General features: G+C 42.9%; 1 protein-coding gene across 5 annotated transcripts in view; it reads right to left on the reverse strand.

The window, feature by feature from the left end:
- Positions 1 to 2211: 2211 nt before the first annotated feature.
- The window catches only part of IL18RAP (interleukin 18 receptor accessory protein), a 33479-nt gene continuing 10422 nt past the window's right edge, over positions 2212 to 25268 (reverse strand). For all 5 annotated transcript variants that reach the window (XM_029937105.1, XM_029937104.1, XM_029937102.1 and 2 more), the window contains 9 exons: positions 24191 to 24509; positions 23905 to 24094; positions 16143 to 16293; positions 11836 to 11901; positions 9720 to 9843; positions 7746 to 7897; positions 6466 to 6603; positions 3691 to 3864; positions 2212 to 2996 (listed from right to left, as the gene is read on the reverse strand). In XM_029937105.1, the coding sequence (XP_029792965.1) occupies positions 2584 to 2996; positions 3691 to 3864; positions 6466 to 6603; positions 7746 to 7897; positions 9720 to 9843; positions 11836 to 11901; positions 16143 to 16293; positions 23905 to 24094; positions 24191 to 24509 (1727 nt within the window). In that variant the 3' untranslated portion in view covers positions 2212 to 2583. The remainder of the gene's footprint in view (positions 2997 to 3690; positions 3865 to 6465; positions 6604 to 7745; positions 7898 to 9719; positions 9844 to 11835; positions 11902 to 16142; positions 16294 to 23904; positions 24095 to 24190; positions 24510 to 25268) is intronic.

Genomic DNA, 25268 nt, shown 5'->3' on the forward strand with positions numbered 1-25268 from the left:
AATCAAAAAAGATTCATCACACTCTCTTGGTATCAGAGTGGACAGTTCCCCTTCCACAGAGATGTAGGCTCCCAAGGGCCGCCTTCCCTCTGTTTTTGTTGGTGCCACTAAGAATACAGAAAGGGAAACAATATGAAAGTGTTAGGAAACTCCTTTCTCAGCCTTCAAGAAACAAGAAGGCTTCTTCTGGGACTCTCTGTCATTACTAATGTCCACTTGTAGGTTTCAGACTGCACTGAGTCCAAGCCAAAGGCCAAATAAAACCGTGGCACTTTGAATTCTTGTCTTGTCATTCTGCTTTGATTTACCTTTGGAAATCCTCAAACTGACTTCCCAAGCATTTTATTCAGGTTTTATAGCTGCAATGAGTGGGAGCGGGAGGGTGGTGTCCACTAAGTCCAGCTTACCTGGACCTGTGATCTGGAAATAATATAAATAGAAAATACAGATATTAAAACCCAGGAGAGACCAGGACGGCTGTGAGATCTGCCTGAGAAATCACCGAGGGTTAGTAAGGATCACCCTCCAGTGTCTGTTAGAAGTCCGGCGACCGTCACTCAAACGAGGACACGTTTTCACAGTGAGATTTTACACTTGGAGATTTTACGGTGTAAACCAGACACCGTACCATGTGGTCACCTTATCTGGAAAATGTAGACGGAAAATTATGCTCTTTTCTCATTGTGTTCCACAGAGCTCAACTGTTTAATCACCATCAGTCTCCTATGAATAGAAAATGTGTTTCTGTTGCCCACTTTGTTTTGATGCATTTGCACGTAAGAAATGTAACTAAGCCTTTGTGTCCTAAATGCTAACTTGTCATCCTCAGTGGATCTACTAACCTGGACAGAGTGTATTCTGTAAATGTTAGGCCTACGTAAGTTCTCTCTCTCTCTCTCTCTCTCTCTCTCATTTTAAGTATGTACACACCCAAGGCTCAGTTTGAGTCTCTGTTAAACTTAGAACAAAACTCTGGACTACTAGATAGATCAGTTATAGCAAAATTTATTTTAGAATAAAATAAAGCAGGATAATCTGGCCCGAAGAGGTTTCTGAGTCTTGTATCTCAGCGAGCGGCTGGCAGGAAAAGCAGGGACTCTGGCCATCACCAGAGCACAGGGGCACAATGACAGTGTGGACTCTTCTCCACTGAGACCCTACAATGAGCCTTCCCACAAGAAACTTCCTCCAGGAATAATTTATACCTTTTAACTCCTCTTTAACTTTATCACTGAAATTCCCAACAAGGATGTTTCTTGGTGCCAAAGCCGCAGTGGTTTTTATGATGTGGGAGTCTTTGCGGAAAAAGCGCTCAAGGCCACTTCACACAGGCTCCAAGCGGCAGCCAGATGACAATGACTTACAGCCACTCTGAGCTTGGACCGCGTTCATACCAGTGACTGTGACACATTACATCTGAATGAGGCCAGAAGTTGCCCTTCTTTATGCTCAAATGAATCATTCCACTTGAGTGAGGATGACTGAGCATGAAGACTTCATGCTCCTCTATGACTAGAACACTGTTTTAACTCTCGCTGGAACCCTCAGAAAGGAAAGAAACTGAGAATGAAATCCACCTCGTCGGTCAGGAGAGACTCCTGGGTGCCCCAGCGTGTCACCATGGTACTTCCGACTCCACTGAGATCAGTCGGCCGGGAGGCACGGACAAGGAGTGCCGGTCTTAATGGGCAGATGGCTCAGAGTAACGCTTTCCAGGCTCCACTCTTGCTGTCTTTTAACCAGTTTATACGTTTACTTACCAAACTCTTAACTTGGCTGCTAACTCTTGTCACTGTCTTTCTACCTTGTAAGTAAGTGCTGGGGCCCTTCCTTGTCTCCTCATGGGCCTGATCATTTTGGCCTAGTTGGTCCCTACTTTCAGTGGCCCAGGGTAAGGTTGTGGATCTCCTGCCCTGCACCAAGGCCAAGGGCATGAGCAGATGCTGAAATTACCTCTACAAGGTTCCCCAAGCCTTGTGTCTGACACAGGCCTGCACGCCCACCAGAAGGGGCTCCTTCCTCTGTTTCATCTGCTTTCAGGAGGCACTTTTGGCAGGGACAGAAGAGAGATTGACTGTGGCCCGGTCTGCCCCTTGTCCCCCCTGGTTTCTGCCTTTCCTGCTTGCTTTCTGTGCTCCAGAGTTAATGGGTGAATGCAGAGTAAAAATTGTTTTGTTTTTACAGAGAAGCTTTAGGTAACATTTAAATCAGTCACTTCTAATAAAATAATATTTATTTGCTTGAAAATATATATAATGTATATGTACAACATGGAGGAGACACAATGCCAATAGCCCAATGCAGAAGTGGCCATATCTGCCACTTCTGCGCAGACCGCTTGGCAAATCTCAAGAGCATTGTGTGCTGAATGTGTGCATGCATCTGGAGAATTTACTCTCTCTCTGCCCAGAAGAAATCAGAAGCTCTAACCACAGCTTTGGGGTCATTGCCATGCCTGTCAGGCTTGCTCGGGGTCGATAAAACACTGTCCATCTTACATCAGCCTGACCCGTGCTCTGTGTTCTGTCCATCAACATCTCTACTTGCCGGGGACTGAGGGGAGGTGGATCAGAGTCCACTTCACTATTCCGTAGACTGGGAGCTCCTCCCAGTGGTTTCTGTTTTACTGAGCCATTTCCAGAGAAAAAATTCAGGCATAATTCTGAGATGATTCCACCTGAATCCTTTGGAGTTTTTCACCGGCATGTGGTAGCGCATCCAAGTCCAGAACCTGGAGTTGGGAGGGACCGATTTTAGGCCTCTCCAAGTGACCGTGGGCAAAACCCGGAGAGCTTTTTTCACAAGATGAGGTAGAGACTCTGGCTCTTGGAAGGAACAGAACTTAATTAAAATTAGTTTCAGTGTTTGATCATCCAAGGCAAGATTCACTGCTGCTTGTAGTTCAAAGACACTGGGTCCATTAACATAGTTGGGGCTCAAGATAAATATTCCTCTTCTACTTTTCTTAATAATGTTTACGATGTCTTCTGCATATGCTGGAAACAAGGAATTTAATCATTTGTTATTGTGTTGCTGAACCTGGAGTCTCAATCTCCCCAAGTCCCCCGGATCTACCCAGAGTGTTCCCTGCAAAGGCTCTTTGAGAAAGAGGAAAGCAAGCTTGGTTTGCCATGTCACGTTTGCTGCACCAACTCGATGGACACTTTAAGATACATTTGAGTATCCAGTGACTCTACTTTACATTCCTCTCTGTGGGGAGGAGCTCGTTGGGACCAGTCAGGCTGGGCTGACAGAGGGGCATGGGATGTCCCAGGAGCCCTGGGGGTGTCTGAGGCAGAGGAAGTGGGGGGAAGGAATGAGGTCTGCACATCTGGTGAGTGGCGAAGGCTGGGCCCCGCCTCACCCCATGCTGACATTGGTGGCCAGCAGAGTCCTACAAAGCAGGGGGACCGCCTGTTCAGGATGACAGAGATGACTTCCTACAGAGGAGTCAGGAACAAGATCTTTGTTCCAGAAGGCAATAATTTTTTTCTGAAGATGGATTGTTCTTGGATGATGAAGCATATCTCTGCTTTGTGTTTTTCTGTGCTGTGGCCCAACACATTCTAGGCTCATGAAACATTCCAGAGGAAGTATACCCCGACAGAAGGAATACCAGGAAAGCCCACAGAGCACTTGCCTTCAACTGTTCTTTTCGTTCTATATCTTCTCTTGGCTTATAGGACTTACCTCCTCCTGGGGCCACATCTCTTTCAAGCAAACATAAGTTGTATCCATATTTGTTTTCCAAAACTTCAGGGAATAGATTCAGGGCCAAGTATTCCTCATGCAGAGATGAAGTGGCCTCACTCTCCCAAGAGCTCCATTTCGCATAGGATACGAAAGCATCAAATACCTTTTTATCTGAGGAAGAGAAATGTCAGAAAAAACGTCAGCCGTTTACGTTTTTCTCACTATCGTGGTATATCTACGTGTGCTTGACTCATATGGCAAACGGGCAAGAAGTAAGTGTCAGGCTCCTCACTGAACGGATTTAACCATAAAAACAGCAGCTGCATCTAATTCAGAATCACACTGCTGAGTGGTATCGGTGGCCCAACCAGATTCGAATTCTGATTTATGACGTGGTCCTGCATTTTCACTGAGGTCAGATCAAACAACTGCGGCTTCTGTGATTAAATCACATTACTCAGGCGTTCCTCTGAGCACTGCGGTGCTGCTGTCTCACGACTTACACATCAAAGAAGAGGCTGTTCCATCAAAGCATGATAATATCCAGCAAGCAAAGCCCTGCCAAGACCCAGCACCTTGCACGTGAATGACAGCTGACTGCTCATGTACCTGTATTAGAATCCTGCCTGTAAAATGAGGCCATAGTAACTCCCTGCTGGACTGTCTTCAGGGCTGTATGATATAATGTATACAAGGTGCATGGTGTCTGGCTCCCAGCAGGTCACAGATAAATACCCATTTCCCCCCCCCCCACCTTCCAGATGGGAAACTGTATTTAGGAAACGTAAAATCTCCTGGGCCTCTGTGGAGTCGATTAGTACAAATGCACGTTGACTACTGGGATGTGCGAAGGAACTAACCAAGAGAGTCAGAAAATCTCAAAAGTTAGTTCATGGGCTTTGAAATCTGGACATACCCATTCGGTCTGGCGTTCCAGTACTTTGCACAATGGCTGGCAAATAGCAGTGTTACAAAATAGCAAACAACGGCGCTGGGTGGCCCATGTGATTGGCAGAACGCTTGGTTAACGTGGACTTAAGAAGAGGCCTTGGTGGGTGGAAATGCCAGCAAGAGAAAAAGAAGTGGGAATGGAGGAGGTCCAGGAGGCAAGAAAGAGACCCAGGAGGTTCGGCTGCGAAACGTCTCATTACCCAGGAGGGAAGGAGGAGGCATGTGGGGCATGGCCGCCAGGGAAATGCTGTGCAGTTTAAATGTGCGACACACCACAGTCACCTCGGAGTCCTCCCACATCCCTGTGAAATCCAACAAGCTTCGGTTTTTCTATCATCTGGAGACATTTACATTTCTTTAGTCAGAAAAGTAGGAAACAGGAGTATCAGAGCTCTTGTAGGTCCTTTGCAGCTCTGACATTCCACGTCTCGCTAAAATTTTGGATATTCAGCATTGACTTCAAGGGACGTAGCCATTTTGCTGTAAAACATTAGATTGGCGACAGAGGGCACTGAATCACTGTGCTTGAAAATTGGGCTCTGCCTCCTCAGTCAGGTTACTGTCATGTGCAAAAAGAGAAAGGACAGATTTAAAGGTTCACAGTTGAGGGGCTCTTTTGTACAAGCTCTAGAATCTTAAGATAAACAGCATTTTAGTAAAGGAAGTATAAGTCATCTCGGGGAATGAGTAAGGTGTTGGTTAAATACTTTGTTCAATTCGAAATTAGCTAAAAAGCTAATTAAAAATAATAAATTTCAAAAACAAAGCTAAAAAGCTAATTAAAAAATAAATCTCAAAAACCTCTCTTGGCTGAAGGATTTTTAGTATGAATTCTCAATAATTAGTTGAAAGGAATGTATGATTGATGCATCTCTTGACTTCTCCCTTTCCCATAGAGCTGACAGCTCTTCACTGCGTTCGCGGTGTGAGGTGAGCACAAGTATGGGAATTCATTATCCCAGGCAGGTAAATAATTATCCCAGGAACCCAGCAGAAGGGATGCTGCTCTTTGCAGGCAAGAGAACCATCCAGTAAAACAGTAAACCTAATCTTAGAGACCTCCAGGGCTAGAAAAACAGGCAAGCAGCACTTCTATTCAAAAGAAGCAATCATTAATAGGCCCTATTATCCCGTCTCCTGGGGAAATGTGCTGTTAACTATGATAATTGTAATAGTATTTGCAATTTACGGAGGTTCACACTTTTTGGGACATTGCTACCATCTTCAAGCCCCTCATTTTATGGATGAGGCTAACCAAGGTAGTAGCTAATGGTGGCTCGGAGCCAAACCACCTGGGTCCAGATCCTGAGTTCTAACACCATCCTGCAGTTCAGCTTTGGGCAGGTGACTCATGTCTCTCTGCCTGATTGCAGGATTGAAGTGACAGGTAAAGTAGCTAATACACCTGAGTAGCATGTATTGAGTGTTTGCTACGTGCTAGATGCTGTTCCAAATGATTACTATTTCTTAACTCAAAGAGTCCTCATAGATGTCATTGTGATTGTGATTAGAATCCCTTTTTCCAGAAGAGGAAACTAAGTTATAGAGATGTTAGCTCATCTGTCATATCGCGTTAGGTTGATGAGCAGACTGTTTATTTTCAAGCCCAACATGCTCTTCAATAGCATCATCGATCAGCAAGATTCCAGGTAGCTGGAATGAAAAGATAGGGTTTCTCCACCTGTTCCCAGTTCACCCAGTGTGAAGCTACCCTCAGCCAGCCTGAGGGGCACAACTTTATCCATCAGGGAACATCCATTTCTTGAGTTGCTCCCTCTGAGTCTAAGAAGAAAAGTTGGAGGCAAGTTGGGGTCACCTTACCACCAAGAGTCTCATCCTTGTTCTGGTAGGTTCGGCACAGCAGCACTATTTCAATCCAGTACCTGTAGAGCAGAGCACCTGCGGCCAGCGCGCCTGCCAGGACCATGACGGTGCCAAGTAGGATGTAGATGAACACCACTGGGGAAACATGGTAGCCGTGAGCAAATGTCTCTGAGAGACCACATTTGGGTCAACGCTGTGGGCCTGCCCAGCGCCTTTTCAGGCTCTATTATTTTTTCAAAATCACTGCTCTTGGGAGCATTCCTCTTGACTCTGGAAACATTTAAAATCATATCTTGAGGAAATTATCTTATAGTGAACTGGAGAGACCCCAAGGGAATGGCACATTCCTGAACAGGGTGGATGGGGAAACTAATCATGGCCCCTTTTAGTTATTTTCACCCCAGAAACCCCCACACAACCCATTTGCATCCCTCTCTTTGCATATTATAAATTATTTCATGCACTATCTTCCCTACTAAAATCTAAACTTCCTGAGGCCAGGAGTCACGTGTGGCTAGGTTTCACCCTCTTCGTGGTACCTAACACACGAGAACTTCCACACACCTCTCCTGCCAGGAGCCCTGTTACAGAGCATCCACAATGCCAAGCCTAAGTTCTGTCTTATTGAAGCCTCACTAGGCTCCAAAACTTGCTTGTTCTGTAATCAGTTCTTAATTGGATGAATGAATGATATCCACTCCATCACAGAGTAACTTCTTAAGGAAATTTCAAAGCTATTCTTTACCAGAAATTTCCATTCCAGCTGTCAAAGGCTGTGGTCTGTGTTATACACATATCACTCTGAGCAGTGAGCAAGTTGACTCTTCTCCCCTCAACTCCCCAAAACCCTATAATCATAGTCTCTGGATTCAGAAGCCAGGAAAAGAAAATCCTAAAAGGGAGCTAGGTCCTAGCACAATACCTGTTACACAAGACAAGCCCTTTTGGTATTTGTAGAATAATAGATGGGTGAATGAATGAATGAGAGGCTGTTCCAACACAGCCCCCTTACAGAGAGTATTAGTTAAGAAGCCCAGGTCTGGATCACTGTGATGTGACTGTGATTACTAGTGATGTGTCCTCGGTCAAAGTATGAAATGGTTTTTTTATATGAACAAAGTGCATAATGTCTGGCATCTCACAAATGTTCATTGCTATCATCATCATCATCATCATCATCATCATCATCACCACCACCACCACATTTCTTTAGGGAAATTCCTTTCCTTTCAGATAAAGGCAGTTGTGTGTGTTCTGCGGCCACCTTCCAGGCCTACCTCCTTTCTTTTCTTTCAGCTGGATGGACTGGGTAGTATTCCCGAGGGAGTTCTGGGCAAAGCAAATAAACTTCCTGTGAAGATCCCTCTGAGTAACTTCTTTCAGGTGGACCACACGCTCTATAACGTCATCTTTTTTGGTGGATTTAACTCTAGAAAAGAAGGTAAAATACCCCACTTGTTCAGCAGCATAAATTGACCACTTTTGCAGTATTTGGAATTCTTATTAGCAGCTAACAGTTTGGCTTTCAGGAGAGCTACCGGATCAAAGAATAGAAGGAGGTGCCAGAAGACTGGAAGATGGTCAGAGGGGTTCATTTTTGATTATTGAATCTGCTAGGCAGATTTGTTTTATAATTTATATAGTTCTTTTTATGCATTTACACCAGAATTTAATTTACTGTGAGCCTCACCTGACCTTCATTATTCTAAGAATAATCCTTGAAAACAGACTCTAGGGTCGCCTGGGTGGCTCAGTCAGTTAAGCATCCGGCTTTGGCTCAGGTCATGATCTCACGGTTCGTGGGTTCGAGCCCCGTGTCGGGCTCTGTACTGACAGCTCAGAGCTTGGAGCCTGCTTCCGATTCTGTGTCTCCCTCTCTCTCTGACCCTCCCCTGCTCGCACTGTCTCTCTCTGTCTCTCAAAAATAAATAAAAAGCATTAAAAAAACAGACTATAACAATAATTTAAAAATAATATTGAATGTGACTCACTTCCACTGAGGATTTACCATGTGTCTGTGCTCACTCTTTTTTTTAATGTTTGTTTATTTATTTTTGAGACAGAGAGTACTAGTGGGGGAGGGACAGAGAGAGAGAGGAATAGAATCTAAAGCAGGCTCCAGGCTCTAAGCTGTCAACACAGAGCCTGATGTGGGACTTGAGCCCATGAGCTGTGAGATCATGACCTGAGCTGAAGTTGGATGCTTAACCAACTGAACCACCCAGGTCTCCCATCTCACTCTTTTTTAAATGTTTGTTTATTTATTTTGAAAGAGAGATAGAGAGTAGGGGAGGGGCAGAGAGAGAGAGGAGGAGAAAGAGAGAATCCCAATAGGCTCCACATTTAGCAGGGAGCCAGATGTGGGGCTTGATCCCACGAACCGTGAGATCATGACCTGAGCTGAAATCAAGAGTCAGATGCTCGACCAACTGAACTACCCAGGGAGACAACAAACTAAGCCTCATTTCCATAAAGCATTATGGCCTCCAAGTACTTCAAGACAGATACCCCACCTCTGAATCTCCTTTTCCAAGTTGGATTTCTTCAACTATTCCTCGCTTCGCATATTTTTGGTCAGACTCCTTATTGTTGTGTGTTTTCCTCTACATACTTTCCAGCTGTTAATGATTCTGCATATTTGGATCCCTGAACACACCATTACTCTAAATGAATGGCGCTGGGGAACATGGGGAGGGGGGAGAGGGCAACGTTCTTTCCTGTTGGTTAGACCTGCTACTTCTATTCTCCCGTCCTGGATTGGCACGTCTGTCTACTTGTCAGCTTGATGTTTAAACATAAAACTGTGCTATAAACTCAGCTTTAGGGGCACCTGGGTGGCTCAGCTGGTTGACTGTCCAACCTTTGATTTCCGCTCAGGTCATGATCTCTTGGTTGGTGGGATGGTTCATGGGATAGAGCACCACTTGGGGCTTTTGCTGACAGTGTGGAGCATTCTCTCTCCCTCTCTCTCTTCCCTATCTCCTTCCCCCCATCAGGATATATAAATAAACACTTTTGAGCTTTGAAACAACTTAAATATTTCATTTTAAGACTGTATGGGAAACTGCTTCTGATCTCAGTGTTTAAAAGGACCCTGCACTTTGCATTTCTGTCGTTTTCTATCCACCACTAGTGGGCGCTAGTGGCCACACCATCAACGGCGCGTTTGTTCACTTCAGTGTGTACATTTTAGAGGTTTCCAAAGGTGTTTAAAAAAGTGTTTAGGGTAGATCTGCTAATTTCCCTCTTACCTTTTCTGCTCAGGTGTTGAAACTTCCCACTCCTGATCAGAATCCTTAATGTACCATTTTATTACAGGTTTAACATCTCTTTGGTAGCCAAATCGTGCCGTGCACTTAAGAGTTAAAGGCTTTCCTGAAAATGAGAGAGACACAGGAAATAGGAAGGGAGCCCCTGAAGACACTGTCCTGTGCAGGAGGAAGACTGCATCCGAACACAGGAAATAGGAAGGGGCCCCTGAAGACACTGTCCTGTGCAGGAGGAAGACTGCATCCGAACCCTGTTCACTACTGCAATCACGTTTGCAGGTTAAACAAATCTTCCAGAAATAACCACACATCTGCCCATCTCCCATTCAGAGACAAGTAAGACCAGGTATGTTTCTATCCAATGAGCGATACTTATATCTCAAACTCGTGACTATCTGGTCACAGCACTAAGAATTCTGATGTGGTTTGAGGCTAGACACCAGGAAAACGAGGGGAGCCCTGAGTGACCAGCCTGGTCTTCTCATGCTGCTGTTGAATACATAGTGTGTCAATAAAGAGCATGTTACTACCAACCAACATTTGCGTATTAAGTTAAAATCGTGAGGTTACTGTAATGTAGTTTAAAGAAGAAATTATTTAGATATTCAGCAGTTTCCTGAACAAGGGACTATGGTGGGCATGCATGTTATGACACTACCCTCTTTCCACCCATTTTTTCGGTAAAGGATATCCCGATACACTGCCTCAAACTCTATATTTTCACCATGAAATGGTTAAGGACTCCATTAAAGATTATCTTTGCACCTTAATAATGTCCCCCTGCCCTGTAGGACTTTAAAATTATTGAAGCCATAGGTAGCTTGGCTATTTTTGAATTATTAATGATTTTTTCTTTCCTCCTTCCTTATTCTTGTAATGATGTGGGTATTGCTAATGCTATGCCCTGATATCGCCACCTAGTGGTTTTATCATTTCGACATTTATTTCTATAATTCTAAATATTTTAGCATTTAAAAGAACACAGGAGACCATAAGAAGGGGAAAGGTGAGGGGGGGAAGAGTTGGGGAGAGGGAGTGAGGCAAATCATGAGAGACCTTTGAATGCTGAGAAGAAACTGAGGGCTGAGGAGGGAAGGGAGAAGGGGAAGGGGGTGATGGTCATGGAGGAGGGCACTTGTGGGGAAGAGCACTGGGTGTTATACGGAAATCAATTTGGTAATAAATTAATAAAAAAGTAAAACACATGCCTGGAAGTAAAAAATATAAAAGAACACTTATTTTACTGGAACAACCAGCACTTGGTTTTAAATAAAGATCTTATTTGGTTGTGTGGGAAAGTGTAGATGTCATTGAAGTGGACAAAATAAGAAGGCACCAGAGGACAGTCGCTTTGGCCCTCTATGCAAGAAGACACGACTTGGGAAAACAAACTACTTGAGCCAGAATAGATGTGGCATTCCTCTCTAGTTATCTTTTTCTAAATTTTTTAATGCTTTTTATTTTATTTTTTTTTTTGAGAGACAGAGACAGTATGAGCAGGGGAGGGTCAGAGAGAGAGGGAGACACAGAATCGGAAGCAGGCTCCAGGCTCTGAGCTAGCTGTCAGCACAGAGCCTGACACGAGGCTCGAACCCATGAACCGTGAGATCATGACCTGAGTCGAAGCCGGACACCTAACTGACTGAGCCACCCAGGCGCCCCTCTCCACTTATCTTAAATCCCACAAAAAACACCATGTTTGTAAATATTAATGCTATTCAAGTTGGTAAATTGGTTATATTTACAGATTTAATCAATGGACCTAATATATGTAACCACCTGTTTCTGGGATGAGTAAGGAGGAATCTAAAATCTATCGATCATGACGAATGCACCAGCCACCTAATGTGCATTATCCTACATTTCTCACTGAAACCAGATGAGGTCAGTTTTCTTTTGTCTATTTATGGATTTAAAGCTTAAGGCTTAGAAAGATTAAATAACTCTATGAGGTCACAAAACTAGCCAGTGGCCGAGCCAAGATTCACACTCAATTCTGTTTGACTTAAAATCTCCATACTCTTTTTCCTTGTCTCACACTTCGACCTGCTCCCAGAAGCACAGTGTCATTCAACGGTGATAGTACAACCCACCTTACCAAGTTCTACTTCCAGTGTGTCCTTGATGGGATCCAGAATATCTGGCTTCAAAATAGTGTCTTTCACTAAAAGATGAAAAAGCAGTATTATTATTTGCATTGGGAAATCTGAAGGCCTGCTTGCTGAAGATGTGCCTGTGAAGTAGCACACTGATCTAAATGCGTTGGCACTCCCTCTCCAATTTGGGTTCATATTCTATAAGGGTAGTAGGGGCTCAGGTTTCCATGTGAAAAGCAACTCTCCAAAGAGGAGTGTGACATCAGGTTGCAGGTGCTAGCAACCTGAAAAGTTGTTATCCACCTGGCTGCATTTTTCTCCGCCTCAACAGCTGCAGACTTGAGCCCCCATTCCTGTCCTCTCCTACAACATTGCTTTTTGACACCATCTGGCTGAGCAACCCGGAGAAAATGCCCACATCAGCCAGACTGGAGTCCACCTCTTCCATCCTTATGTTAATGGATTATTTCAGAAAAAAGGTGAGTCCAACCCTCCATTACTCATTTATGCCTCAATTTCCTGCCACAAACGGTCAAATAGGACTGTATGGTCAGACTTCTTCCTGAATATGTCCCATTTCCTGATCAAGAATTCATCTCCTCTGCTCTGGACATTGTGCTCTCACTTCTCAGGGACCTCCTTCCCTCGGTGACTCCATCTCTTTGTTGTATATTTCTCTCTCTCTCTCTCTTTTTCTCTCTCTCTCTCTCTCTCTGGGCTTCCGCCCATCTGCATTTATCCATGCTCAGTGTCTTCATTTTAAAACAGAGAAGATTCCTTGCACCTTACGTCCCTGCCACACTCATGCTCCTTTCTTCCAAACCAAATTCCTGAAGGAGTGATATGCGCTCATCTTTTCCATTCTCTCACTTCCCATAGGTTCCAATTCCTGCCCCCATCACTCCACAGAAACTGCTTTGGCTAAAGTTCCCAGTGACGTCCTTGCACCTAAATCCACTGTCACAACCGAGCTTCTCTTCTGCTTTAGTTCTCAGCAGCGCTGGTCACTGTTGGGCATGGCCTCTTAGAATCCTCTTGTTTTTCGTTCTCTGCTTCCCTACTTACCTGTTTACCTTCTGCCTCTGTGCTCACCCCCCTGTGTGTTTGGGGGATCCTCTTTCTCTGTGCTTCTCGTGAACATCAATTCTCTCCCTCCTAATCTGCTAGTGGTCTTTTGTTCTGTCTACTCTCCCTGGGTGGTGCTTTTCATTCTCTAGACCTCTTCCCACTAAAGGTCTTGAACCTTGAAATGATCTCTCTTCTACATCATCAATTTCACTTCCTTTACAGCTCTCAGTCCCACTCTTCTACTGGTACTCACCAATTTACGTCAATAATTATCTCCATCTTCCCAAACCCAGTGACGAGTTCTCAGACCTCATTCCTGAGGCAAAGACCCACTCCCTCTGCCTGGAGATACTTTAGTCACTGTGCCCTGGGACAATTTCCTTCTGTTCTCACACCACTGGGCCACCCACTTTGGGGATCCCTTCCCTTCCCCCAGACTCTGCAAATGTTGCAATGCTCCAGGCCTTGGTTCCAGCCTTCTTCTGTCTGTACTCACTCACTAGATGACCTCATTCAGTCTTTTTGCTTTAGATAGCATGTTGACCGCCCTCCCATTTACACTTTTGGCCCTATCATCTCCGGACTTGTTTGTCCACATTCCTCCTTGTCATTGTGATCTGGATCACTGAAAGTCCTTTCAGACATAATATTTGATTTCTTCCTTAGACTCTCTTTTTTTTTTCAGCCTTTTCTGTTTCATGAAATGGTGTCACCATTTATGAGCTTATCTAGGTCAGAAAACAAAAACATCCTTGATTTCCCTCGTCACACATCAAACCCATCATCAAGTTCTGTGGATGCACAAACAAAGCCATTCCTCATCACCTTTGCTGAGTCTGTGTGATGGGAAATCAGAGATACCTTTTAAGAATGTGCATTAAACCTGCTGCTCCCCGTCTCCACCCTGTGTCTGTTCTTGTGTATGCTGTGCACGGCCATCCTCCATCAGCGTCCAACAGAAAGTCCACCTAGTTGTCCAACGTAATCTCTCATCCTGGATCCTTCCTGTTTCCTCTTCCTCACTCCCAACTACCGATTCCTTTCAAATGTACCCCCTCCATATTCTCTGAGTCTGTCCACATCTGTCCATTCCCACTGCGGCTCCTCATTCAGGCCACCACCAACAACTGCTCTCTCCATTTTTGTTCTCCCCACATCCATCGTTTACACAGCAGATGAAGTGATCTATCTCAAATGCAAATCTGTTCGTGACAGTCTCCTGCTTAGAATCCTTAATAACTCCTCATTGTTCCTCAAAGTTCAAACCCACTAGAACAGTGTGACATCAGCCTTGCTTTCAGATGTTTACTCTCAATATCTTCTTGAATATCTTCTTTCTTCCTGGACTATGCTCTTTCATCTCCCAAACATTGATGATGCTGTTCCCTCTGCCTGGAATGGCATCTTTCCCACCTTCATTGGGCTAGTTTGTCCTCACCCCTCAGTTCTTGCTTGAGTGTGGTGTGTCCAGGTTTGGGTTGGTGGGCCTCTCGAATGCCCCACTGCTTCCCTTCCTCCCCACTCATCACGCTGTATGGTGACATCTGTGTGCCCCACAAAGTGGGACGTTCTGAGTGACCACAGAGGATGTGTCCAGGTATTCACTCTTACAGCCTTAGCACCAAGCCCAATGCCTGATACATATTAGATATTCCTCAGATATTTGTGTGAAAATGAATATGTGAAAAAGTGAATGAGTGAGTGAGGAAGACAGGAATGATGACAGAGAAGGCTTGGTTGAAAGAGATGCCACAGATCTTACAGGGTATCCCTTGGGCAAGAAAGAAAAGCAGACTCTGCCCCTGAAAATTTGGTGGGCTGAGTCGTCATGTCTGAGAAAAAGGCAATCACACATCCCTTGGAGGCGGCTAGTGGCACAAGTGGGGTCTGTGTATTCTAACTTCTCCTCCAAGGAACAGTCTAATGTCAATGTCCACTGCTGAAATCCAGGAAATAGGCAGAAGTGGTTAACTTAGCCTCAGGGTGCTTAATGTAATTTGTATCCTACACTAAAAGAAGAGGAGGTAAAAATAATTAATATATTTACTAAGAGCTAAGTCAACCATTCTGTAGCTCTTTAAAACAAAGCATGGATGACTGACTGTGTTGTGTTTTGACAAGAGCCATGTTTAAATTAATTATATCAGGTAATTTATTCATGTGGGTACTTATCAATCTAGTAAGCATGACTCAATGGGAAGTCTGGGTCAAAAATAGAGCATGAAGGAATAAATCCAACAGACCACCAAATATGTAACAAGATATTAAACTTCATTAAACTTGAGGGAACTATAAATTGGGATGTTAAAAATAAGGAGAGAGAGATCCCTCTTGACACCAATCAAAAAGTCTGTAAAAAACTCAAACATTATTTGGTAATAATGGGAATCTGTTCTTTCCTAAGGGGGGTATAAACTGTCAAAATGACACCTTAAAATAGTATCATGTGTTTTTAACACAAAACACACTTTATAATATAAAACTATTCCATTTTTTAAGTTTATTTATTTATGTGAGAGAGACAGAGACAGCATGAGTAGGGGAGAGGCATAGAGAGAGGGAGAGAGAGAATCCCAAGCAGCCTCCATGCTGTCAGCACAGAGCCCAATGCAGGGCTTGAATCCATGAAACCACAAGATCATGACCTGAGCCAAAAGCAAGAGGCAGACACTTAACTGAAAGAGTCACCCAGATTCCCCCAATATTCTATTATATTAATGGATATATGCTTTTGTAGAAAAGCATAATGACATAAATGGAAAGAATAGAGGGTTCGAGATTGGACTACAGCTGGGAAGAGAAAGAGCAAGAAGGGATAAAAGCATAGGCCTCAAGCTGTCTCTGCAATGTTTCATTTCTTTAAAGAAAAAGCAAGATTTTAAGTGTGCAGAAACACATTAACATGTATTAAAGCCGATAGGTTCATGATGCTACTTATTACTAAATGTGAAATATTTAACATCACTTTTTAACTTATTACAAAAACTTAGCAGAGATTGATCAATACATGGAAAACCCTACTTGTGACAAGATGAGTATGATCCAGAATGAGGCCTTCCTTGAAGGATGAAATCTAGTTTTATGGGGAAATTAATGTTTTCCCACATTTAAGGCTTCACATGACTACCGGTGTATCATTATTTTCTCCCAAAAAGGAAACCATTATTAAACTGAAGGAAGATAATTTTCATTGGGTAATCAGGGCTCAAATCCCAAATCTCGAAATGAAAATCTCACTTACCAATGGTCGTCACATGAACAACAGCTCTGACTGTCCATGAACTTGTGTTATCTGAAGCAGTGTAATCACATACATATATGCCCTTGTTGTGGTCATAAACGTCATCCACTAGGATTGAGCTGCCCCTTTCTTCAGAGAGTAGTTTTCCATTCTAATCCAAGGGACAAAAAAATGAATAACTTTCTTTAACCAGAGAATTGTTAATAATATTAGTCAAATCTATGAAAAAAACTTCCTAAATAAGAGCATCACCCAAGCTTTGAAAGACTTCTGTTCAAAAACTGTATTTGTAAGAGTCTTATTTGTTAAGAAGAGGCATCTTCAAATACAATTACATTATCGTTTAAGATTAAGGCATCAAATCTGACTAATCTGCCAAGAGTTATTTAGCCTAATATTTCCCATCACAAGATTCAGGCCAGTGAGACTATTCTAGAAAATTCATAGTATTCTAAATAACTGACACCTCAATGATTTTTTGAAAATATGTATATTTGTGCTTATGGAAATTGACATAGTTTTTTTGTTGTTGTTTTTGTTTTTTGGTGTGTGTGTCTGGGGCTGATATAAAGTTTCTTCTTTAAATAAATTTCACTCTTGGGGCACCTGGATGGCTCAGTTGGTTAAGCACCTGACTTTGGCTCAAGTTATGATCCCACAGTTCATGGGTTCGAGTCCCACATTGGGTGAGCTCGAGCCGCACTCTGGGTGAGTATGAGCCGCACTTTGGGGGAGCCCCGCTTCTCTTTCTTTCTCTGTCCCTCTCTCACTTGCACCCTCTCTCTCTCTCTCTCAAAGAAAATAATAAATAAGTAAATTTTACTCTAAAAAGAGGTAAAATTTATTTTTTAGAGGTGAAGTTTAAATTAAAAGCATTAAGTAAATAACTAAACAGGTGTAGAGAGACATGACAAAGAATGATTGGTGAGTGAGACACAATGAACAATGCTGGACCCAAAGTCAAGTGAGAACTGAAATGCAATTAAGAACATTTCTCAGGGCGCCTGGGTGGCTCAGTTGGTTAAGCCTCCAACTTCGGCTCAGGTCATGATCTCCCGGTTCGTGGGTTCGAGCCCTGAGTAGGGCTCTGTGCTGACAGCTCAAAGCCTGGAGCTGCTTCCGATTCTGTGTCTCCCTCTCTCTCTAACCCTCCCTGTTCATGCTCTGTCTCTCTCTGTCTCAAAAATAAATAAAACATTTAAAAAATTTTTTAAAAAAGAACATTCCTCTTTCTTATTTAGCCTATCCTTCAGGGATGCTCCTCTAAGGTCTGAAGTCCTCCCCTAGCTGAATTTGCTGTTCCTTCCTCATCTCGTTTCCTGCTACTGCCTCTCCATTCCCTAAATAACCGTATTCCTTCATCATCCACACGTTTGTACATCTCCCCCACCACTCTCTCCCCCTGGATAAGCTGCAGCTCAGTCTTTAACTCCAACTCAGAAGATGACTGTCATGGCGAGAAGAGGGTGATCAGGCAATCCCTGAGCAGAGCCAGTCCCCTCATGCTCCCAGACCTCCAAGATTGCGCATAGCCCTCTGATCGTAAAGATGTGTATAGTTACCTCCTTCTTCATAGCTGTGGAGACCAGCCTTTGTGCTAAGACACATAACTGCTCCTGCACACATTGGCAGGAATAAACATGGATCACTCCTTGCAGAGAGCGCTCAGTCTAAGAAGGCAGGCGCCTCAAGCAATAATCCAGAGTGCCATGCACTTGGCGACCTTTTCTAGGCTCATCCCTGCAAGGATGCTCCCTCCAGGCTAATCAGAGCCTTGAGGAATATGAAGAAATCACTCCATTAAGGTAAGTACTTTCTTAGAAATATTTGAAACAGAATTTATACAGGAAATAGGGCTAAGGTGAAGAGGCTGATTCATGTAGATGGATTTGGTTTTTGTGACTTTAGTATATGGCAAGCGGCCAGGGATAGTAAGCTCTTTGTAAATGATGAGTGAATAAAATATGTATAATTGAAACATTTTGAAGCATAAGAGTCATGTGATCACCTCTGCATCAGTAGGGGCTAGGACATAGTAGGGGCTCAAGAAATATTTGTTGGATGGTTGAGTATCACTGTGTCAATAATTCTGTAGCCCCCAACCTCCATGTAGCCCATGGCCTTCCAATCTCCAATAAACAGCACCTGGAGTGTACCTCCAGTCAAAAACAAAGATACACAATAAAATAATAAAATAGTAAGTACCTAGTATCTATACAGATTAGGAAATTCTTTTTCATGTATTATCTCATGTGACTCATTCAAAGGACTTTCTGACTTGTGTTGCATGGGCTTTGTGAGGAAACAACTGAGCTCTGAGGTCTGTGTGTGGCTCCATCTCACAGAGCGGGCAAGTTAGAGGGCTGAGGACCCATCTGAATTTCTCTGACTCTGAGTTTCATGTTCTCATCGAGGAATTTCCCTTCCACTTCACCTGCTGACCCGTACGAGCAGTTTCCCCACTCCAAGTCTCTGGTGTGGTTCCTGTAGCCTAAGAAGGGACTTCCAGTAGATTGACAGGAAGATCATGGGGTGGGGGTGGGGAGCAGTCAGAACTGATCATAAAGAGGCAGCTGCACGCTACAGGAAATAAAAGCAAAGAAGTGGGACAGACAAGGTTAGATATCAATTGGCTGGTCTCAGGGGTTAAGGGCCCCTTTAAAGGAAGGGTCAGAGCATGGGGTAAAGTTCAGAGCTAATACCCTAGACAACACACATACAAAGAGCAGAAATTGGAGTGGGGTGTATGTCATGAATCACATGACAAAGTGATTGGGAGAGTATGCAGAGTCATGACCAAGTCCCCAGCTAAGCCACAGGGAGGGTGGGTCAAAACAAAGTTGACCTAATTTTTTTTCATAAAAAGAAAAGTATGGTTTCATATCTATCATTAAGACTTAATAAATGGGGCACATGGGTGGCTCAGTCAGTTAAGGGTCTGATTCTTGATTTCAGCTCAGGTCATGATCTCATGGTATGTGCGTTGGGCTCTGTGATGTCAGTGTGGAACATGCTTGGGATTCTCTCTCTCTCCCTCCCTCTCCTCCCCTCCCCCACTTGTACTCTTTCTCTCTCTCAAAATAAATAAGTAAACTTTAAAAAAAAAGACTTAATAAAATGGAACTAAAAGGAAACTTTAAAGAAAACAGATAAGGGAGAGGCAATGTGTGTCAAGAATGATGGGAAGCCTGTTCTGGTAAGAAGATACAAATGATTCCAGTAGAAAAGAGAGGTGCTAATAGGGCTGTTTTGCTCAGCTGTGAAACAGTCTTGAACAAAATATGGAAGGAGGAACATCTAGTGTGAACCTGTATGAATAGAGTCAGTAAGTTCTAGACAGAACTGAGGCATGCAGAAAAGATGATCACATGAAAACAGACGTTTAAAGGTATGTGTTAAGCCAGAAAAACAAAGGAAATGTATTCTAGTAGAACTACTATTGTAATATTACCCTTTAATATCACCAAACTCTAATACTACTGGGCAGTGCAGCCACCCCAGGGAGTACAATGCATATGGTGCTCCTTGGAATTGGGTGACAGACATAGTAGAGATCTTACTGGAGCTTTCACTACCTAGTCTGGGAGGACTCTCAGCGTGGACATCTTGAGCCCTACCCTCCCTGATGGACTTGACGTTTTCATGCCTGTTTTAATGACTCATTATGCCTAGATAATGAGTCTGTGTATGTGACCTCTTCTCACCACTCATTGAATTTACTTCTAGGTTGTCAACTTCCTAAATGCTGTGAATATATCTGAGCCAGAAAGACCTAAAATATGAGTCAGCTCTTTTACATCCACCTAAATATTTAAGCTTGTTTTCAATTCCAAAAATATCATCAGCATCCACCACCTTATTTCTGTTTCCACTGCTAGTTCCCTCGATCAGGATTCACACTTATGAAGTTCAATCATACCAACAGGGACCCCCAATAACCATACCACATATCCTACCTACAGCCTCTGTTTCCAGCTCTAACCTTAACTACATCTCTCTGTAACTCTCTGCTCCCACCATGGTGAGCCACTCACCATTCACAGACTGGTCCCCTCATGTTTCTGTTTACTGTTACCCATCTGCCTATTCCTGTAGCTTCACAGTCATCAATTAACAACATTCTACTCAGACATAAATTGTGTAGTAGAGCTTCTCTCTTAATTGGAAAAGGATACATTATGAAAAGTATTGACTGATGAGCTACACATTAATCTCTAGCCAAAGTCTTGAATGGATTATTTGAACAGGTGCCTTAGGAGCCCTTAAAAAGGAAAAGCTGGTTAATATCAGCCAGCATGCACTCACTACCAACATTCAAGCCATTGTACGTTGTCTTGTCATTTCCTTCCATGCTCAAATGAATAGATCAGAGGCTCAAAGGAACACAGGACTATAGTAGATGTGCTGTCTTCATGGTAGTGACTCATTTGGAAAATACTTTGATGATGTCTTTGTTAAGTAAAATGTATCACATGAGCTGAATGAGTCAACATCTAGGTGGTTTTTTTTAGTTAATTAAGCAGCAATACCTCCAAAGTTGTAGATTAAGGGACCATATAAACTATAAGGATCATGCTAGAGTCAACAGCTGAGTTGACTGGCTGTTCAGGACCAGTCTGTTCAGTATTTCAGCTAAGACCTATCATACCTGCATCTTGTCTACAAATCATGCAGATCTGGGAGTGATGGCCAGTATGGTGGATTTCAAACTCAGAATTCCACTCTTTTGATATGTAGAATGATGAGCTAAACCCAACAAATTAGAACTTAACAGGCATAAATGTGAAATCATGCCGATGAGTTGCAAATTCTACTCAGCACAAAATTGAATTGGTGTGATCCTAGTTCTTCTGAAAAAAACAAAACAACACGAAAAAACCCTACCTGCCAACTAAGAATGAATCAACCACACAATGGAGCTGTCCCCAGCCTAATGCAATCTAGACCACGTTGATACACTGTTCAAAATGAGGAAGAATGTAGTTTCTCTGTTTTCACTATTGGTTGGGCAACATGTGGGTTATAGCACTAACCAGATGTGAGGAAGTTGTGCAGGGTTTTAAGCATTCTGAAATACCAGAGCGCGAACAACAAAATGGGCCAATACTTTTCAAAACTCAAATCGAAATGAGCTTTCCTTCTTTCCTACTTGGAGTCACATTGATCTTCAGGTCAGCCAGTCTCAAATACTCACCAGTTCTCTGTGTCACTGGGTTCACAGACTGCCAGAAGGTTCTAGTGACTATGAGAAAACTAGGCCAAAGGAAATGGGAAGAAGTGGCAGGTCTGGGTGCACACATTCCATGAAACAGCCCGCTCAAAGATGATGAAGCAAACACGTCATCATTGTGGCCGGTGAATGTGGCATATGAGTGAGATTGTCTTAAACTACCAATGGAAAGGTTACTCAGGGCACAAGACTAACTGACAAGAGGCCCCAGTGGTGTCCCTGACAACACCTGTATCTCGATGCCATTGCAGAAGGACCTCTCCCACTGCCCTGTTATAATTTCACCCACATCACAGATTTCCTTAGCTGGAGAACATAAAATGCCCTCCTGTTAAACGTCATCATCATTTAATTAAGATAAAGTCTGGGTAGGCTATTTTTATTGCATTTTTAGAAATTAGCAAAATACAGAGGAAATGTTCTTTGAATAAATAACAGATAATTCACTCTAATTCTGACTTCTTGGTCACTTAATATTTCAATGAAGAATCACCAAGCCTAAACTTTTTGATGTATCTATTAAAAATGTCTTGAAAGCCCCCAGAGTCTCCACCCCATTGGATATTCTATACATCTAGCAGGCACATCCCTGATCAGGAGTTTCATCTGAATTCAATAATGCCATATTTTCCTCTGCTCAGCCAGTGTTTAGCATCTGTCATTCGTTCTGAGATGGCTTAGGTGTGATCCACCCACCACCTGAGTACCTGGGGCTTAGCATGAAGAAAAGGAGCATTTCATATTATTTGCTGCCTAGTGTCGCCACTTCTAGTGATACACTCCTTCTGTGAGGCCTGCAACTTTTCAGGTTACTGCATGCATGGATGTGTGTGTGTGTGCGTGCGTGCGTGCATGCACACCAGTGTAGGTATGTGTGTGCATATATGCATGTATGCATGTGTACACATGTGTGCAATTAGGAAACATTATTTGAATGATAACTTACCCAAATCTGCATCGGAAAGTACAATTATAATGAACACCAGTGTTTCCCTCTTTTGGGTGGATGCTTATTCACCACTAACCATCCTGAAATTTGGAGTCAAGATCTCAGAGAAGGGAAATAAAGCTTCCTTCTGGGAATGTCATAGCCTTTTAGGGTTTAGATTACAAGTACAATATATGCAGAAATCTGGCAACTATTGTGTGGCTTGTATTTACCTGAAAGTGAAAATAGCTTTCATTTCAGGGATATTTATCACTGAAAATTTAAGTGCATTTTCATCTGAATGAACTGGGGGCAAGCCTGCTTTGCTGGCCTAGGAACAGGCTCACCTGGCCATAGTCAGGTCTGTCTTCCTGGATCACAAATACTTTTGAACCAAGGGAAGATTTATGCTGAAGAGAACTGAAAATCATGAGCAGAGCCATGGTCTCTTTGCTAATCTCATTTTAGAGACTGTGAAATTTCTGTGTTTCTTGAATGAGGATTATACTGATGCCAGCATATTTTCATGGTCATTTTAAAATACAAATGTGAGATGTACAGCACATCACTCTTCCCTACTGGGTACTTATTTCTACAGTGGACATGATAACATCTGTCTATCCATGGTCACTAAGTCACAGGAGAATCAGGTGATGAATAGTCTTCTCACACAATGGTCCCTGTACCTCCACGACTCTGATTACTGAGCCTTGGAGGGCATAGAGCCACCAGGTGAACATGGACCACTTTCTTGACTCATCACTGGCAACTTAAATTTTGGTATTAACAGATTTTAAGTCAAACTTAAAACTCTGCATGATTTTTTAAGGCAAAGTATTGGGCTTCCAGCAAAGATTGCAAGCATAGGAGAAAATTTAAATTCTGTTCTTTGTTTCTACCACCAAGAGGTCAACTACCAACAGGGTTATGTTGAAGGAGACACTTATGCAGCATTTATATATCTGTTAGCACTTGGAAAAACTGTAAGACGTAATGATAATGTGAAGTGTTTTTGTTATGAAGCTTACTCACATGTGGTTCATAATCAAGATGATTAGGTAACTCGCCTCTTCCTTCCCCTCCTTTCTCTTCCTCTTCACACTGCGCCCCCCACCCTCACCCCCATCTCACCTGCACAAGACGCCTGTTACCTGGGCCACCTGTGTTTGCTGTAACTGCCCTCCCAGATATGCTTTCTTTGGAAAGTATTCCAGTGTCCTATTCCATTCAGATACCCTACAGGACTCACTTGTTGGGGTCTCCATTCCCCCCAGGAATGCCCATTGCTTTCCAAAGACAGTACAAATGGACTCACTTGGCCTTCTGTGTTAGCAGATGGTCATACGTTTGTTTCACCTCATGGGTAATACACTGATTTTGCTGGCACTGATCAAAAAGATGGTTCTCGTAATTATAATATAAGACTCTGGGGCTACCTAAGAGAAAAACCACTTTAGAGACTTGGGCCTTCTCTGTAGGCACAAGGTCAGTATTCACAAAGCTCTGTACCTCAGGTTCTCAAACCCACATTTCTATAAAGTACCTATGGAGATGTTACCATAGAAACTACATTCTCACATTGGCTTTGGAGCAGTCATTCTTACCTTGTACCAGGTCACCTCTGAACTTTGGGCATCACTTTGGCAGTTGAAGCTGGGGCAATTAATATAGGCAATGCTACCAAAAAGAAGTTGCTGCTCATGTGATATAAAGTTATTTGGTATACATGATACACTGGTCTTAGGCTTAACTTCTAAGATGGTCTTGACACAACAGGCCTCACCATCAGGGCTCCTAGGAGAGTTAACATGGTCATGTGAACACAGAGGTTATGTCCAGGTACTATAAGATTTGGGAATGTTTTCTTCTAACAATGCATTTGGGACATACCTAATCCTGGGTCTACAGATATATGACCCAGCATTATGCATTCCTGTGGTCATAAAGTGTAGGATGCTCTTGTCCTGGATGATGTGATGAGAGTTGTTAGTTATTTCCCTTAATGGATCTCCATTTTGAGGTTGTAGGTACCACTGGACATCAGATAGATCCTTACTACTACCACAGGGCAAGTTTTCAGAGCCTTGGGTTGGTGAGAGTTGACTTCTGTGGTAAGAATGGGATTTCTGTGACTCTGGTAAGTCACAAAATAAGACAAACTTCTCACTCCCTGAAGAGTACTCCCAAAGAAGGTTTTTGGTGATGCAATCTGGAAACAACAAGGAACAAAGCATAAGAGATGCGTTAGAAGATGAAATTCTCCCTTGGCAATGATTTTTTTGGATATGACATCTAAAGCACATGCAACAGAAGAAAAAATAAACAAGTAGAACTATATCAAACTAAAAAGCCTCTGGGTCAGGCACCTGGGTGAGTCAGTCAGTTGAGTGTCCGACTTTGGCTCAGGTCATGATCTCACGGTTTGTGAGTTCAAGCCCCACGTTGGGCTGTGTGCTGACAGCTCAGAGTCTGAGACTGCTTCAGATTCTGTGTCTCCCTCTCTTTCTCTGTCCCTCCCTTGCTTACTCACTCTCTCTTTCTCTCTCAAAAATAAACGAGAACAAAAAGCTTCTGCACAGCAAAAGAAATGATCAATGAAGTGAAAAGACAACCTATGAAAGAAGAAAGAATATTTGCAAACCATATATCTAATAATATATACATATATCTGATTAACATCAAAAATACATAAAGAGTGCATACAGCTCAAAAGCAAAACCAACAAAAGCAAACAAACAATAAGAATCCAAATAGGCCACTTAAAAATGGGCAATGAATCTGAATAAGTATTTTCCAAAGAACGTATACAATTGGCCAACAGGTACATGAAAGGGTGTTCAATGTCACTAATTCTCAGGAGAATGGACTTGACACAACAATCACTATCACAATGAAATATCATCTCACACCTGGTAGAATGACTTATCAACAAAAAGGCAAGAGATAAGAAATTCTGGCGAGGAGACAG

This window comes from Suricata suricatta, chromosome 4 (assembly GCF_006229205.1).
Source record: "Suricata suricatta isolate VVHF042 chromosome 4, meerkat_22Aug2017_6uvM2_HiC, whole genome shotgun sequence".
NCBI lineage: Eukaryota > Metazoa > Chordata > Mammalia > Carnivora > Herpestidae > Suricata > Suricata suricatta.